Source organism: Periplaneta americana, chromosome 11, assembly GCF_040183065.1.
Source record: "Periplaneta americana isolate PAMFEO1 chromosome 11, P.americana_PAMFEO1_priV1, whole genome shotgun sequence".
Classification (NCBI taxonomy): Eukaryota; Metazoa; Arthropoda; class Insecta; order Blattodea; family Blattidae; genus Periplaneta; species Periplaneta americana.
Genome location: NC_091127.1, coordinates 133,484,314 through 133,502,952, shown reverse-complemented (window position 1 = coordinate 133,502,952; position 18,639 = coordinate 133,484,314). Strand labels below are relative to the sequence as shown.

The window sequence follows — 18,639 nt, the reverse complement described above, 5'->3', positions numbered from 1 at the left end:
TGATTTTGATAAATTCATCATATTTCAATATTATAGTGTCCATATGGCATATTTTAATGAGTTTTATTATTTTTTTCATCTGGAGCTTTGTATTATGCTCGGTACATATTAATAGTCAACGAGGTTGTTAATTCATTGGACTCGAATGATACTACATCAATAGAAACAGTGCAAAATACTCTGTCAGGCACTGGGTTGGAAGAGAATCTTGCTTTCATATCTGCCTATTTTTCTTTCTTACCAACAGCCGTAACGTCACTGGAAGTTGTAGGATCTCCCTTAAATGAATCACTTACTGTTTTTGAAAACAAAAATGCAATTTAAGTTCTGTTCCTGGTAGTATAGGGCAAAAAGTGAAAGAGAAAGTGAATTATGTCATTTCAAAAAATCCTGGTTATAAGCAGATCTGCGATATTCGAGACATCCTCGAAGGAATACAGTCTATCACACCAAGAGACTTGCCTCTGTCTGTGGACCAGTTAACATCATTTAAATATGCCCCAATAACTTCTTGTGACGTGAAGAGAAGTTTTTCACCTTACAAAAGTGTTTTGCGGAACAACACGCGAAGTTTTTCATTTGTAAATTTGTGCAAAGTGATTTTTGCTAACTGCAATTCATCAGTCAACATTGGCAGCGGGACCACTTCTGCTTCAACCTTTAAGGAATAATGTAAGTTTATTATTATTAATAATAACTCGTCTTGCCTATTTCCAAGGGACGTTAATTCTTTTAATTTAATAGTGCATATGATGATTTTTTAAATTTTAAGTTTAAAAAGCCGCCCTAAATAAGGGTTCGAATAGATCGGCCTACTTATCAATTCATAAAGAATAATCATTAAAAACAATTGTGTGACAATTTGAAAGGAAAAAAAAAACATTAAGATAAATGATACGAAAACATAGGAAATCATTTACAATAAAAGTTTGTTGGGTACAAGTGATTACTAATTATAGCTAAAGATGATTTTAACGCATGAGATCCTATGGCATCAATCGTTGCATCAGAAATTTTAAATTAATTAAGTTGATTTAAAGTTTCTCGTAGGATCGTGCCACGGGCACCGAACATGAGCCCAAAATCTGTTCAATGTGTGATGTGGTATTGTGCTCCGAGATGCTGACAACAAGGCTCATATATAACTTGTTTTTCACGACACACCTCTTGTGGCTGTTTCTCATGCATCTCGAAACGGATTGTGGGATCAAGAATGGCACCCTTATCCTTCTGACGATAAGTTATGATGATATCAGCACGTCTAGTAGAGTCATCAGAAGAGATACAACCAACCTCCTCATAAACCTCGTAGGAAGCATTCTGAGGGATTGAAGTTGCGATGAGAGAACGTACCGTATTATGTCTGTTCATTCGGAGCAATTCTCCATGATGGCAGAAACCCAAGACGTGAGGAAGCGTTTCTTGCTCGTCGCATCTTCTGCAACGGGTTGAGTCAAGAGTTCTAGCAGGGAGAGTACGTACAGGTATTGCATTACAGTTCATCTTAATGGCTTGCGTCCACTGACTGCTCGAAAGTCCCTTTTTGGTTGAGATTCACGAATTACTTTTCTTCCAGTGAGAATAGAAAACAACTCGATATTTTCAAGTTTTTTTAAGAGCATATTTGCATGCATATTTCATAGTTTTTTAGGGCATGAACTTCCGGGACATAGTTATGACCATGATTCGGAAAATTATCTAAGAAATTATGAATTTAGCAGTAAGGAAAAAAATAGGTAAGAACCTATAAATCCGGTCCCTATTGTATATGAGATTATTTACCACTCTGACGTCGTTGAACATTTCATTGGGAAAGATGAACGTGTCGTTAATCCAGGTGAGAGTCACGAGGCAGTACTTGCCGCTGAACTGCGCTGTGTCTGTGTGTATGTCCACCACATCCACGCACTCGTCGTAGTTCCCAAAGGACACTAAGTTCCCCATCAACAGACCCGCCGGCAGTCTGGCGTTTGAGTCAAACACTGGAACAAGAACAATATTAATTAGCACATGAACGATCATAGAACTAGTCTACCTTCCATAATGTCTGACAGGAGAAGTAAAAATTGTCGGCAGAGGAGGAGAGAAGTAAGTTATAATTGCTATTCAACCGATTGTATGTAATTTGGACGGCGCGGCGGTAGAACGCTTCAGACAGTCCAACTTCAAAGTAAGCGTGGAATGAGACCTCTGCCATTGGTTGAATAGCAATTATATTTATCTCCTCATCTACCAGCAATGTTTACTTCTCCTGTCAGACATTCTGGGAAGAAGTACAGTTATTGTCTTGTATAGTATCTGTGCCGTTTGTTTTCCGGCACCCTGTATTTCCTGCATTCTTTTTCTTCCTTCTCCTTATTTCCCTGACTAGTTTGTTTTATTTTCTATCTTCTTTCATAGATGGCGTTCCCTTATACGCCATTTTCTGTCGAACTTACTTCATATCTAGAGCGAGTTTATTAGTTTAGCGATTCGGCTTTTGATTGGTGGGCCTTGCTTTTTTTTTTTTTCATTGGTTTATTTGATTCAAATTTTTGTCTGTTACGTCGGGGTTAATCAGCCATGGAGAGTTGAGTGAGGAAGATCATTATTACCGTTAACACCAACTCTTCTTCCTTTTTATTGATGTCACGTAACCTCGTTCATTCATTCTTAGTGTTCTGCCCAATGGCAGGTCTTTCACTGCAAATTCAGCATTCTCCCGTCTTTCCTATTTTTTGCATTCCTCTTTTTCTCCTCATATGATCCATATATCTTAATGTCGTCTACCATCTGATATCTTCTTCTGCACCGAAATCTTCTCCCGTTCACCATTCCTTCCAGTATATCCTTCAGAAGGCAGTTTCTTCTCAACCAGTGACCCAGCCAATTCCTTTTCGTCTTTCTGATCAGCTTCAGCATCATCCTTTCTTCATCCACTCTTTCCAACACTGCTTCGTTCCTTAATCTGTCTGTCCCACTTCACACGCTCCATTCTTCTCTATATCCACATTTCAAATGCTTCTATTCGCTTCTCTTCATTTCCTCGTAATGTCCATGTTTCTGGCCCATACAATGCTGCACTCCACACAAAGCACTTCACTAGTCTCTTCCTTAGTTCTTTCTCCAGAGGTCCGCAGAAGATGCTCCTGTTTCTATTAAAAGCTTCCTTTGCCATGCTATTCTCCTTTTGATTTCTTGGCAGCAGCTCATGTTAGGTGATGAATACAACGCTTGCAGTTCTGCATTGTGTAACTTTCTCCTGTAACTTCATCCCTCTTAGTCCCAAATATTTTCCTGTTGAAAGAGGAATTAGGGACTGACTATGAGATTTGTAGCATAGTAAAACCTAGTGCTGGAATTACTCATGTTACAGAAGATCTGGTAAAACTATCTTCTGGTTTTACCAAGAGGGATCATATTGTAATAGTGGGTGGGCCAGGGAACAGCCTGGATAGAGATGTTAGTTACTCTGTTGAGAGAGATCTAGAAAACATAAGTAAGGACAGCAGCCACACAAATGTGGAGGTAGTGGAGCTTTTTGACATGTATGACAAGCCGTGGCTTCAAAGCAGGGTGAGGAGTATGAATGCACGACTTGGACGTGCCTTGATCAGACCCAATGCCTCTCATATTGATGTGATAAAGGTATGTAGCATTAAGAGAGATGATTATACATCTCATGGCCTACACTTGAATTCTAGAGGCAAGAAGAAGCTTTCGCATCTGATCGCTAATAGAATAAAGGGTAGGATTCCAGTGATTACCAATATAATTCCTGCTGTTCATCAATGGGCATCTCCTTTTTTAGGGTAAAATATAAATTAGAAAAAGAAAGTAGGCCTACAGGTAATCAGAACAGTGAAGTAAATACAAATCATAAATTTTGTCGAGTTAATTCAAATTCAAAAACAAAAGATACCGGAAGTCAGTTTAGTTTATTTCATCAAAACATACAAAGCCTTAGAAACAAGTCACCAGAGTTATTAACATTCTTAGAAATAGAACAAATAAACCCATATATAATATGCGTCACTGAACATCATATGAAACACCAGGAATTATCGGCACTTTCACTGGAAGGATACAAACTAGGAGATAGCTATTGTAGAAAGAATCTACAGAAAGGAGGTGTGTGCATATTTGTTCGAAACGGTATAAATTTTAAAAATATCAGCCTTTCAAAATTTAGCAGAGAAAAAGATTTAGAGATGTGTGCGGTAGAATTAGAATTAAAATCTGGTAATCTTATAGTTATAGGTATATACAGGTCGCCCTCTGGAGATTTCAAACATTTTCTTCATCTACTAGAAAATACATTACAACACATACATGAAAAAAAAAAAACAAGAATACATATTTTGCGGGGACTTAAATATTGACTATCTCACTGAGAACACTAAAACATAAGAATTTAACGCATTATTAGCAACCTTCAATTTAATACATACAGTCAATTTTCCAACTAGAATACAAAGAGGACCGATTTCTGCAATTGATAATATAATTATAAGGGGAGATAGATTAGATAGTTACCGCACAGTTCTCATTATAAATGGTCTTTCAGACCACGATGCTCAACTAATAAGAAGAAACGATAGCATTCCTGCATCAAAACACCCGAATAAATTTAGGTTCATAAATGAAGAATCTTTAAAGGACTTCGAAGCTAAACTAAAAAATGAAACATGGGAATCAGTATATGAAAATGGTGATATGAATAGTAAATTCAATGTGTTTCATAATACATTCTTAAATATCTTTGAATCCAGTTTTCCTGTAAAGTACAAAAATTCTCAAACATCTAAAAACAATTGGATTACACAAGGCATAAAAATCTCTTGTAAAACTAAGACGTCTCTCTATATATTTATTATTGTCACACTAACATTAGTTATCCAGTTTTCATTATTTACTTTCATGTTGTTTTATGATCTAGATATTAATGTAATAACTATGTAAGCAAATGTATTTAATTAGAATTAGAGTCTGGCTGGGCGGAAGAGAAGGCCTACTGGCCTTAGCTCTGCCAGATTAAATAAATAAATTATTATTATATTCAAAGTAGGAATAGTAATGACCCCAAATTAATAGCTCACTTTAAAAAGTACTCTAAAATATTACACAAAGTAATCTTAAAAGCCAAAGAACTTTACTATAACGGAATTATTCTGAACTCGAATAATAAAATCAAAACAACTTGGAACATAATAAAAAAAGAAAGTGGAAAGTGTAGAAGTAAAGAACAAGGTTACACTCTTGTAACAGATAATAGAAAAAGCATCAGATGCAACAGAAGTTGCGAACATATTCAACAATCATTTTCTCTCAATAACTGATAACCTAAACATCCCACAGAATAATAATAATAATAATAATAATAATAATAATAATAATAATAATAATAATAATAATAATAATGCCATCGATTGTTTGAAAATATCTATTCCTGTAACTTTCCCAAATATTCAAATTTTTCCAACAAATTCACGAGACATAATTACAATTCTAAAGAAATTAAAGTCTAAAAATTCCTCGGGATATGATGAAATTACTAGTAAAATATTAAAAGCCAGTTCACAAATAATAGCCAAGCCCCTGTCTTATTTATGTAACTTTTCAATGTTTAATGGTGTATTTCCAGAGCGACTGAAATATTCAGTTGTTATTCCTTTATTCAAGAAAGGGGACAGAACCTCGCCCGAAAACTACAGGCCCATATCCCTTCTACCAGTCTTCTCAAAGGTCTTCGAAAAAGTTATATATAAAAGAGTATATCATCATCTTGATAGATACAACATTCTCATTCCGGAACAATTTGGATTCAGAAAGAATAAATAAACTGAGCAAGCGACGTTTAATTTAACTGATAAAATTCTGGAAGCTATTAATAAAAAATTACAAGTAGGAGGAATATTCTGTGATCTCCCCAAAGCTTTTGATTGTATTAACCATAAAATTCTACTACAAAAATTAGAATATTATGGTATTAAAGGCATAGCATATCAGTGGTTTGAGTCATATCTCCTGAACAGAAAACAAAAAGGAGAAATCAACGCATTTAATAACTCCTTTAAATCTACTTCAACATGGGGAAATGTTCATACAGGGGTCCCACAGGGATCTATATTAGGGCCTCTTCTTTTTTTAATTTTTATAAATGACCTTGGCCTCATAATAAAAGGAATAGGTTATCCTATACTATTTGCAGATGACACAAGTATCATAATTACAGACAATAACTTTGCCACATTCAAATATAAAACAGAAACAATTCTCCTTAAAATTTATGACTGGTTTACAACCAATAAACCAGCATTAAACATTAATAAAACTAACATAATTCAATTTAAAGCCACTTCAAATTTAATCTCTGAAACATTGGACACAACTATCAACAATATACCTTTACTAGAAACATCAACAACCAAATTTCTTGGTTTGCATATTAATAATACAATAAATTGGAAAAATCATATCAAAGAAATAACCCCCAAACTTAGCTCAGCATGCTTTGCAATTAGGTAGTTACAACAATTTCTAAACAGTAGTATCTTAAAGACAATATATTTTGCCTATTTTCATTCCATTATGTCCTACGGAATAATATTTTGGGGAAAATCTGTAGATAGTAAAAATATATTCTTATTACAAAAAAGAGCCATTAGAATAATAGTTGGAGCAAAGGCTAGAGAATCATGTAGATTATTTAAAAAAAAATTAGAGATTCTAACCTTAACAAATCAATACATATACTCTACAATAAATTTCCTCTTACGTAATAAAGAAAATTTTCCAACTAACTCAGCCATACATAGTATAAATACCCGCAGAAGGAATGATTTTCATACGCCATCATCAAATTTATCATGCTTTCTAAGGGGAGTACGTTACATGGCGATAAAATTGTTCAATAGTCTTCCTGAAGGCAATGAGAATCATAGCCAAAACCCTGCATTATTTAAGACAAAACTAAAAAATTACTTAATATCTCACACTTTCTATTCTGTAGATGAATTTTTGACATTTCACAGTACTGTGTAACTATTATAATACTATTAAATGGTAAACATATTACATTGTATAAAATATTATTGTTATTAAGGTAAAAATTCTGTACATATTTCATATTTACATTTTATATGTATTGCATTTTATTGTTAAACGTAAGAATTGGACATGTTCTTTATTCTATGCTATGAAGCAAATGTAAGAATATTATGGAACGAATAAATCCATCTATCTATCTATCTATCTATCTATCTATCTATCTATCTATCTATCTATCTATCTATCTATCTATCTATCTATCTATCTATCTATCTATCTATCTATCTATCTATCTATCTATCTATCTATCTATCTATCTATCTATCTATCTATCTATCTATCTATCTATCTATCTATCTATCTATCTATCTATCTATCTATCTATCTATCTATCTATCTATCTATCTATCTATCTATCTATCTATCTATCTATCTATCTATCTATCTATCTATCTATCTATCTATCTATCTATCTATCTATCTATCTATCTATCTATCTATCTATCTATCTATCTATCTATCTATCTATCTATCTATCTATCTATCTATCTATCTATCTATCTATCTATCTATCTATCTATCTATCTATCTATCTATCTATCTATCTATCTATCTATCTATCTATCTATCTATCTATCTATCTATCTATCTATCTATCTATCTATCTATCTATCTATCTATCTATCTATCTATCTATCTATCCATCTTATTCTCTAACACCCTTAACCTCTGTTCCTCTCGCAAAGTGGAAGTCCAAGTTTCACAATCATACAGAACAACCGGTAATATAACTGTTTTATAAATTCTACCTTTCTGTTTTTTTTTTCTAAAGTAGACTGCATGACAAAAGGTTTTTGAATCGATTAATAGCAGGCATTTTCCATATTTATTCTGTGTTTAATTTCCTCCCGAATGTAATTTATATTTGTTATTATTGCTCCAACATATTTTACTTTTTTAACCTTTTCAAAAAATAAATTCGTACATTGTTCTAGTCACGAGAAACAATCATATACTTAGTCTTTTCGGGATTTACTAGCAAACCTATCTCATTACTTGCTTCAAGTAAAATTCCCGTGTTTTCTTATGTTAGGGTTTCGTAACAAGCTCTCTTTTACGGTGGTGGGTGTTAGCCTTTCACCCAACCCCCAAGCTGGAGGACCACCCGTATCGGCTGTCCGCGAATGTTTATTCAATACATTCTCAGTCACCCTCCATATCTGGAAGCCGTCTCCTTTATCCGCAACTTGAGGACGTGCCATGCGTAGTGGTAGGATCCTACAGTACATGGCTCAAACACAGTAGCCTATTACATTGGCAATATTGAAGACCTTCTAATATATGCTATGTCTTACATTTATCGAAAATTGTCTGATAGGCTAACTAGTTTTAGTAACGGTCTTTTGCTAGAAAACAGTTTGATATATTCAAGGTCTGATGAAACTAGAAATTATATCAGTTTCTGATAACGCTAAAAGACCTCAACAAGATTTTGCCGCGTGACAGCCACGTAACTTTAACATGAAGAGTGAAGGAAATGTGACCAGATTCTGTCATCTGGGTCGCTCCATCCTTGCAATATTTTTCTGTCGGCCAAGGTTTAAGTCTCTGGGCTAGGATTACGATCGACGTTCGTTTGCGTTACTAGAGCTGGGGACGGAGTGAGTAGAACTGTTGAGTTACTCGGTTCTATCGGTTTATGTGCTTGGCAGCGGAGCACCGAAGTTACTCGGTTAACTGTAGCCGTTACCGGTCAGTTCAAACGTTCAAACAGAGTTTACGTGTTTTACTTAATTCTAGCAGACAACAACGTAGATACTGTTGTATTTAAATATTTTCTGCTGCAGGACAAATTATTTCCTTATCCCCAAGGAGGGCTGAAAGGCCTCTAGCATTGAAGAGGGGTTCATCCTATTATAATATGAACTGTCAAGTGGGCCTAATGAGCACTGACAGTCTGAACATATTACTGTACATAATAATAATAATAATAATAATAATAATAATAATAATAATAATAGAAATATTATTATTACTACTACTACTACTACTACTACTACTACTACTACTAATATTAAAGTCCAGGATAACAGAGAAAGTATGGAATTGAACGGGTTACATCAGGTCCTAGTTTGTGCGGATGACGTGGCTATATTAGGAGAAAACCCACAAAAATTAGGGAAAACACAGGAATATTACTTGAAACAAGGTGTAAAGAGATAGGTGTGAAAGTAAATCCCGAAAAGACAAAGTATATGATTATGTCTCGTGGCCAGAATATGGTACGAAATGGAAATATAAAAGTTGGAAATTTTTGCTTTGAAGAGCTGGAAAAATTCAAATATTTTGGAGCAACAGTAACAAATATAAATGAGGAAATTAAACTCAGAATAAATATGGGAGATGCGTTGTAATATTCGGTTGAGAAGCTTTTATCATCCAGTCTGCTCTCAGAAAAGCTGAAAGTTAAAATTTATAAAACAATTATATTACCGGTTCTTCTATATGGTCGTGAAACTTGGACTCTCACTTTGAGATAGGAATAGAGGTTAAGGGTGTTTGAGAATAAGATGTTTAGGAAAATATTTGGGGCTAAGAGGGATAAAGCTACAGGAGAATGGAGAAAGTTACAGCGCTTAACTGCAGCGTTTAACGTTTACCTCACATGTTAATTTATTATCTGTTAGTATTATAAATTGTTTTATCAGTCTTATTTCGTCTGTCATATATAACAGTATTGAAAGGTAAATAGGCCTTTCATACAAAATAACTGCGCAAATGGTTGTAATCACGCAAATGAAATTTGCAACCGCCATTTTGCAATGAAGAGAAGCAATTTTTCTCGTCAATTGGCAAAGCGAAAGCACTTTATTACAACGCTTTTAAAACATACGTTCTAAAATCGACTCAATCTATCTAAATTTTAAATCTGCCGCGACAAATTTGTACTCTGTACTGTACTCGGTTTAACCGAGTAATGACGTCACATTAACTGCTCCGAACCGAACCGCTCCGTCCCCAGCCCTATGCGTTACGTTTCGTTTCGGTGAAGTTCGTTGAAGTTTGACCAATACAAACTCCGTGCATTTCATTACGTTCAGCGTTAAAATAAACGAACGCATGACGGCGCTGAACTAAAACTAGTTTAATTAAAAATAGAAAAAAAAGGGCAACCTTGGCAACGTCGGATGCCTTCAGCTGGTATTAAATAAAATAATATTAATTAAAAATTACATAATACGAGGAGCGATCTTTGATTCAAGGTGTCATGTCATATGACTATATATCTTGTGTATGGCATAAAACACATTTTTGTTTAAAATTAAACAAACGTGAAAGCTTTCATAACACCTAATTCATCATTTAGTACTGTGGAGCTCTTTGTAGCGTATTGGTGAAGTAAAGATCGTGGTATTGGTGGTATTGATTTATTAATTGAACCACTGCACTGATTGGAAAAGGGAAGTATGTCCATCCATTCACCTCTGTTTTGAGAAAACTATGAAAAACTTATTAACAGTTGCAAAATTGTTTCTACAGTTTTGTGATGCATTACAAACTTGTAGAACTAATGAAGGATGGGTGGAGCGGAGAAAAATTCTTTCCGGCACCGGGACTCGAACCTGGGTTTTCAGCTCTACGTGTTGACGCTTTATCCGCTAAGCCACACCGGATTCCAGTTCCGATGACGGATTGAATCCTCTCAGTTTAAGTTCCACCTCTCAGTTTTCCTTTAGTGGCCAACCCTCATGCACTGTGTCAGAGATGTGTGATAGCGGCACAATGTCCAACACACTATGTGCAGAGGTGCACTCATTACGAGTGACAAAATGGCCGGGATCAGACTGATGAGGGCTGTCTTAAATCTCAAAGTGAAACCCCAGAAGGATTAATTTTCCGTGTTATCCCTGAAATTCTGTATTGGGTGTAATATCAAATATTTACAATATATGTAATAGAGAAGATTTCAATTTTGTAACATAAGCCAGTATATCAGTAAACATTATTTACTAATTCCTATATTGTTTCGTAACACCTTCCAACTCTTCCAATAATGAAAAATTATAATTGAACAAGCTACTGATTGACATGATATCATGATTTAATTTTGATAACCTATCATTAAGTGAGTTTTCAGGCATATCAAAGTGAGCCATTTGCCATTACCGTGGTTCGTCTTTTTTTACAGTGGCCATATGATTGACAGCTCAGCTGAGAGCTTCGTCATAGTGAACATAATAACAGCATAGGTTGTATTTGTTTGTTTTTGTTTCTCTATTGATTGAGTTTACTTTTTTAAGGTGTACCATTATTTTAATGTTATAATACAGTTTTCTGTGGAAGTAAGAAGAACAAACTTGATAATTTGTGAATACCGAATGATTTTTAAGTACAGTTACGTGCCTCACAATACTTACAAACGAAGCAGACAATTCCTTGTGCAATGTTCGAAGTGTGAGATAATTAAATTTCAGTGATTTCAAAAATCGAATTTTTATAAATCTGTTTTCCATACTTGAGAATATTAAAAATTGCAATAGTTTAGAATTCACTTATTCATTATGTGAAAGGGGGGGGAATAATATATTACTCCACACCTGTGGAGTAACGGTTAGGGCGTCTGACCGCGAAACCTAGTGGCCTGGTTCGAATCCCGATTGGGACAAGCTACCTGTTTGAGATTTTACCCGGGGTTTTCCCTCACCCAATGTGAACAAATGCTGGGTAACAATTGGTGCTGGACCCCGGACTTACTTTGCCGGCATTACCACCTTCATTTCATTCAGACGCTAAATAACCTGAGATGTTGGCACAGCGTCGTAAAATAACCTACTAAAAATATATTATATAATAATTTTTCAATAACCATGTTTAATATTACAGTTTCGGTGTAAACCGCTTGTATAAATATGTTTCAATACGAACATATTCTGCACAGAGTTCTCTATTTTACGTATAGTATGATAAATTTAACGTAAGAACATTGTACATTAAGTGTTCCAAGTTTGTAGTTCGTAGCATATTTTATTTTTTCTAGGAGACAGCTGCTACAATTGCCACGCGAGCCACAACCCCCTCGTAGTGGCGAGTGACCTTGACAAGACAGACCTAGGTGAACCTCTCCCTCCCTGGTAATATTGTAATCTGTTCGCATCGTTCAGTGGCTTAAAATTAGCGGGTTTTATATTAAATTTACACGAAAACCATCCACGCTATGGAAATTCACCAGAGGAATAAACGATTCTTTATTACATTTTCTATCGATATGGACAAAAATCACTACCCTGCTCGCAATAGTTACCGAGTAAGAGGGTGTTAAACATTTGAAGAAAGAAAATTTCTGAGAAAGCTATAAACTTTCTACCAATATGGTATTACACTTTTTTGTTACCTACAACGTGAGCTATTGGCTCTGAAAATCTGAATAATTATTTCACTTCCACCCTGTATATATATCCGAAGATCATCTGCATACAGATAGTGCTGACAATGTTTAAGGGCAGTAGAGATGTCGTTAATGTAAATAGCAAAGAGTAGAGACCCTAGTGCAGATCCTTTAGGGATTCCTGCCTTCACGTCTCGCCATGAAGAAAACCGATTAAACTACTGCTACTGCTATTGCTACTACTACTACTACTACTACTACTACTACTACTACTACTACTACTACTAGCCTACTGCTGCTGCTGCTACTACTGCTATTGCTACTACTGCTACTAACTCAGTTGGCAGACTCACTTGTCTGCTAATTCTGAGCTCCGCTCGGGCTTTTGTTTGATTCTCGCTTGGACTGTTTACCTGGTTGATTTTTACCGAGGTTTTCCCCAACCGTAAGACAAATGTCAGGTAATCTATGGCGAATTCTCAGTCTCATCTCACCTCGCCAAGAAATTGTGTAACTCTTGACTTGTTCCATATATTAAAGCATCAATGCTAATGAAATATCTATGGAATATAATAAATGAAATGAAAAGGGACTTTGCCTTAATTACTCTCATTTGCAAGTCGTTTTCTCTGAATATTTGGTTGAATCTATTTATTTGAGCAAGTATTTAAAATAGTGAATGCTATCGTGCGTGTGGAGTGCTAATATTAAAGATTTTCACAAGGTTGCTACTTGCTACTAAGCTTATGTGGTCTTCACCCGGACATTGGCAAACTGGTGAAGGGGAATAATATGTCAATAAATAATGTAGATAATATTAGGTTGAAGATAATAGTTAATGTGATGTTCTTACTGCGTATTTCATAGTTTACTACGTTACTTTATCTAAATATAATGACCACGGGCCGCACTTTGTCACACGAGGCTACAAGATTAAAATATTACTGGAGTTTTTAAGTCTACGACGTTCGTGAAACTAGCAAGCGAAGGACTTGACTATATGCTAGCGCGAATCTTCTTTGGTCAGGTTCGGCAGAACAAAACATGGACTATAATATTCACAATATAAATTATTTACACTATGTACACTATAACACGTCATTTTTACTATTTATACTGTCATAAAGAATGTATGCCTACATTGATCAAATATTATTTATACTACTATATACGTTACTGTGTACTGTAATGCAAAGTACTGTATTTTATTTAATAATACTACTCATATAGCCTACTTATTTTGTAAATAATGTACGCCTATAATAGTGTAAATGTGTTTGATCAATTTAACCGTACATTCTCCATGATAGTATACTGTAAATCGTAAAAATTGCGTATTCTAGTGTACATAGTGTAAAGGACTTTCAGACATTGGCTAATTGCCTACTTTCAAAAGCCCATTGTTAGAATAGTTACATTATGCAACGAGCCTATAATGGTAGTAATTAAGACGCGAATATGTTAGTTTATGAAACGAGTGCAAGCGAGTTTCATAATTTTCATGCGAGCGTCTTAATTACCATTATAGGCAAGTTTCATACGACTTTTTATGCCATATTTAACTTGAAATTATTCATAAGTATTCATGTTATGGTTATGTAAGTGGGGAGTGGAACTGACCTGAATTGTGAGATGTGCGCAGACGCGAAAGTATTGATTTTTTCCGGGGCAAGAATGTCATTGACCTTGATATAATCTAGAGAATAACATGAACATTAGGCTTCATATAACCTGGAAATTGATTTAGAAGTGAATAACGAGATGACAAATTGAACTTATTTGAATATTATTTACAATTAACGCTAATTATTATAGTAACAGAACATAACCTTCTGCGACAGTATTGGATTTCCAGCCTCCGTGACTTTTCGCTAATTGTCTTTCGATTGCATATACGAGAATAATCGATACTTGCGGTTTTGTAATTGTACAAAGGTGATTTCCCATTGGCTGAACAACTGAATTATAATGATAAGGTGTACTTTAATGAGGTGCATTAAAGGGCTACTGCCAGGTGTATAATTACTACATTTCGGCATGGTCGAGCATAAAGACTTTTTTGTTTCTAGATTATGACCTTTCTTCAAATATTACTTTTGTAGAATATGACTTTTATTTTTAATACCGATATATCAACTTTCCTTCATTTATTATTTATTTATTTTATTTATTTATCTATTTATTTGTGTATTTATTTGTTTATTTATTTTTTTAATCTGGCAGAGTTAAGGCCATCAGGCCTTCTCTACCACACCACCAGAATATAAAGAGGCATTTACAAGAAACAAATGCAGAGAGAAGAAGGAAGTAAGAAATATTAGTAGAATTGCAGATACAAATACAAAAAACACAAATGCAAAAAGAATGAGAGAAATAATAATAATAATAATAATAATAATAATAATAATAATAATAATATATATATATATATACTAGTAGGAAGATAAGATCACAATTGGTATAAAAGGTACTAATACAGTACATTATATTTATTACCTAATATATTAGTGATTAAGAAAAATGATCAAATATCTAGAAGTAAGTAGCTGACTGTGCAAATGTAAAGCGGAACAAAACAATAACAGTTTCGAAACATTTGCAATGAGTTAGAATACTCAGTTTACTGCATGGCACTCTACGCAGTAAGAAAATGCTTAATGAGTTTGTTTTTCAACACTGTTAAATTCCGACAGTCTCTGATGTCACTGGGTAGAGTATTCCACAAGCGCGATAGAGACATTGTGTATGATGATGAATGCAATGATGCAATGTGACTTACTTTTGTAGGCCCATGGTTTTCCTGCACTTAAACTTTCGTTGTAGAAGCGAATGTGTGTCTGACACAATTCGGACTTTGGCCACGCTGAAATGGACGTGGGCAGTTCCTCCAGAGCGTTCATCAGCCGCTTGAAATGAATGTCTCCATAGCCTGTCGGTGATGCCAACGCCTGATTGAACAGTGACCCGTGTAAGAGCACACAGATAATGACGACCACATGCATGTTGCACCTAACGTTGTCCGCTACTAACTACAGGTCCCAGTGCAACCGTCCGCCTTAGGCTACGTACGATAAACGATAAAAGAAACGACCTAGTGACGCTTTGGTATTATCAAAGAATTAATGTTTCATATCGAAGCAACGAGGACGAGGGAAGCGAACTTTTCATTTATCAGTAAAAGCAGTGGCGGCTCCTGCGTATTTCTTAAGAGGAGGAAAGAAGGTAACAGGACGAAATGACACCTTCTTGAATGAAACATGCTACAAATTAGCCAACATACACACATGTGAGACCAGGTAGTGTTGGGGTTGGTCTTCCCTTCTGTATAGCAATAATCTGTTCTTGTAAACTGAGTTTCCTAAATTTTCTTAAAATATAATGTTTTCACTTCCATTCATTGTTGAATAATTGCACAAATTAATAATTAGAAGGAAATTCACCTCGCAGCATTTTTCGAGCACACTACAGCATCACACGTGTTGGAAGAGACTATCGCAACTAACACGTAATCGGAACCACGGAAATGGGAATGGGAAATAATCTGAGGAAAGCGAGAACACTGCACCCACCCACGTGGTCTGTGTTGCCACTTGTACATTGTACAAGTTCAGTATGAATGCTTTTGAAGAATATCAGTTCTTGTAAAGTCATACTGTCATTATTGTTCAAAGTTGCCGGTGCCCAATTTTTTATGTTAAAAATAATGTAGTTTGGAGTTCCTATTTACTTTCAATTTCAAATATATTCGTACAAAACTGACAACTTGGCTGTTGCCCTGTCTAGTACACAATGAACGAAAGTGAATTTCAGGGGCCAAAAAGATCTGCGATACTAACGCAGAACTACTTCCTCTTTGTTTTATATAAACACGACTCTAACTTTCAAATATCCTTGAAAGTTTCAAACCATGAATAGTAGCGATTTATAATTGAAAAAAAAAAGTTTATATTGTGTCTTTCATAGCGTTGCGTTAAAACTGTTTTATTGTGCCTCCTCCTAGTTGTGTTATAGTCTGGTTGAATGCAAGATCGTTAGATGGCAGCGGTAGCGAGCTTGCTGCAAGACCAGTCGGTTTCTATTTCCCGCCCATGCGCTGACTCAGAGGAGGATCTCCTCCCTCTCCGTTCATTTACTCGCTTTAAAACTCTGTTCTTTCTCTGGCCGTTAGTGCGCTGTTGTCTATGTGTGCTAACTGCAGTAAAGGAGGAATGGATTGGCTTTCCTCCACACAAACCATCTCGCATCTTTCTCACAGTTTTCTAGCAGCACATGAGCGCGCATCGCTTAAAACTCGATCAACCGAGGTTTTCTTATAGCTGTGAACTTAAAAATGATCGAATCTTCCTTGAATTTCAAGGCACATATTTTATTTGGTATTTACTTTCAAAAGAAGAAAAATGTGAGGAGGACGTTCCTCTCTTCCCTCCCCCGAGGAACCGCCACTGAGTAAAAGATATTCTATACTTCCACTTAATGATGAAGATATATAGAAAGTATCAGCTGCTAGGTTCAAGGTTAATATAACTTAAATACGTATAAAATTGAACCTGTTTCTCATTCCAAAGCTAGTATAAATTTATTGTGACGTGATTGGTTCTTGTGATCACATAACCTATCACGAATAAATACACAACTGATCAATTTGCCAATATCCATGATAATTAATTTAATATTCCGAAATAATAATAAATCGATTACAGATAATGGAGAAAAAAGGGGAGTATAAGGGTACAGTACATCAGTTATTCATAGATTTCAAAAAGGCATATGACTCGGTAAATAGAGAAGTTTTATATGATATTCTTATTGAATTTGGTATTCCCAAGAAACTAGTTCGATTAATTAAATTGTGTCACAGTGAAACGTACAGCAGAGTTCCTATAGGACAGTTTCTGTCATATCCGTTTCCAATTCACTGTGGGCTAAAACAAGGAGATGCACTATCACCTTTACTTTTTAACTTTGCTCTAGACTATGCCATTAGGAAAGTCCAGGATAACAGAGAGGGTTTGGAATTGAACGGGTTACATCAGCTGCTTGTCTATGCGGATGACGTGAATATGTTAGGAGAAACTCCACAAACGATTAGGGAAAATACGGGAATTTTACTGGAAGCAAGTAAAGAGATAGGTTTGGAAGTAAATCCCGAAAAGACAAAGTATATGATTATGTCTCGTGACGAGAATATTGTACGAAATGGAAATTTATCTCTTGAAGAGGTGGAGAAGTTCAAATATCTTGGAGCAACAGTAACATATATAAATGATACTCGGGAGAAAATTAAACTCAGAGTAAATATGGGAAATTCTTGTTATTATTAGGTTGGGAAGCTTTTATCATCCAGTCTCCTGTCAAAAAACTTGAAAATTAGAATTTATAAAACAGTTATATTACCGGTTGTTCTTTATGGTTGTGAAACTTGGACTCTCACTTTGAGAGTGGAACATAGGTTAAGGGTGTTTGAGAATAAGGTGCTTAGGAAAATATTTGGGGCTAAGAGGGATGAAGTTACAGGAGAATGGAGAAAGTTACACAACAAAGAACTGCACGCATTGTATTCTTCACCTGACATAATTAGAACCATTAAATCCAGACGTTTGAGATGGGCGGGGCATGTAGCACGTATGGGGGAATCCAGAAATGCATATAAAGTGTTAGTTAGGAGGCCGGAGAGAAAACGACCTTTAGTTAGGCCGAGACGTAGATGGGAAGATAATATTAAAATGGATTTGAGGAAGGTGGAATATGATGATAGAGAATGGATTAATCTGGCTCAGGATAGGGACCAATGGCGGGCTTATGTGAGGGCGGCAATGAACCTCCGGATTCCTTAAATGCCAGTAAGTAAGTAAGTAAGTAAATAATAAGTCGATTAATATTCGGATAGGCTATATTGATAACCACCGGTCATTATATAGATTAATATTATCTTAATCAAAGATCATCTGAACGACAAGAGCGAAGGAAATGGAATTTTTCTTTTTCGTCTCTTTTATCGTTAATCCAATATGCACACCTCAATGACAATGCATGCTTCAATTCTCTCTGATATAGCATCGCTGCTTCTTCCATCGTACCCTTATATCACTGAGAAAATGTGCCTGAAAAGCGTTCATTTTGCTTTGCTCCTGTACCCTCGACATAATTTGAATTGTACATTTGTCATGATATCGCTCGTTACCAAATCTTGGCATTTCTTGTTTACGATACTGCATTAAAGATTT

General features: G+C 35.3%; 1 protein-coding gene across 2 annotated transcripts in view; it reads right to left on the bottom strand.

Moving 5' to 3' along the window:
• The window catches only part of LOC138709350 (nose resistant to fluoxetine protein 6-like), a 59,451-nt gene extending 43,991 nt beyond the window's left edge, over window positions 1-15,460 (bottom strand). For both annotated transcript variants that reach the window (XM_069840060.1, XM_069840061.1), the window contains exons 1-2: window positions 15,195-15,460; window positions 1,783-1,982 (exon numbers count right to left, since the gene is read on the bottom strand). In XM_069840060.1, the coding sequence (XP_069696161.1) occupies window positions 1,783-1,982; window positions 15,195-15,417 (423 nt within the window). In that variant the 5' untranslated portion in view covers window positions 15,418-15,460. The remainder of the gene's footprint in view (window positions 1-1,782; window positions 1,983-15,194) is intronic.
• Between the last annotated feature and the right edge of the window lie 3,179 nt (window positions 15,461-18,639).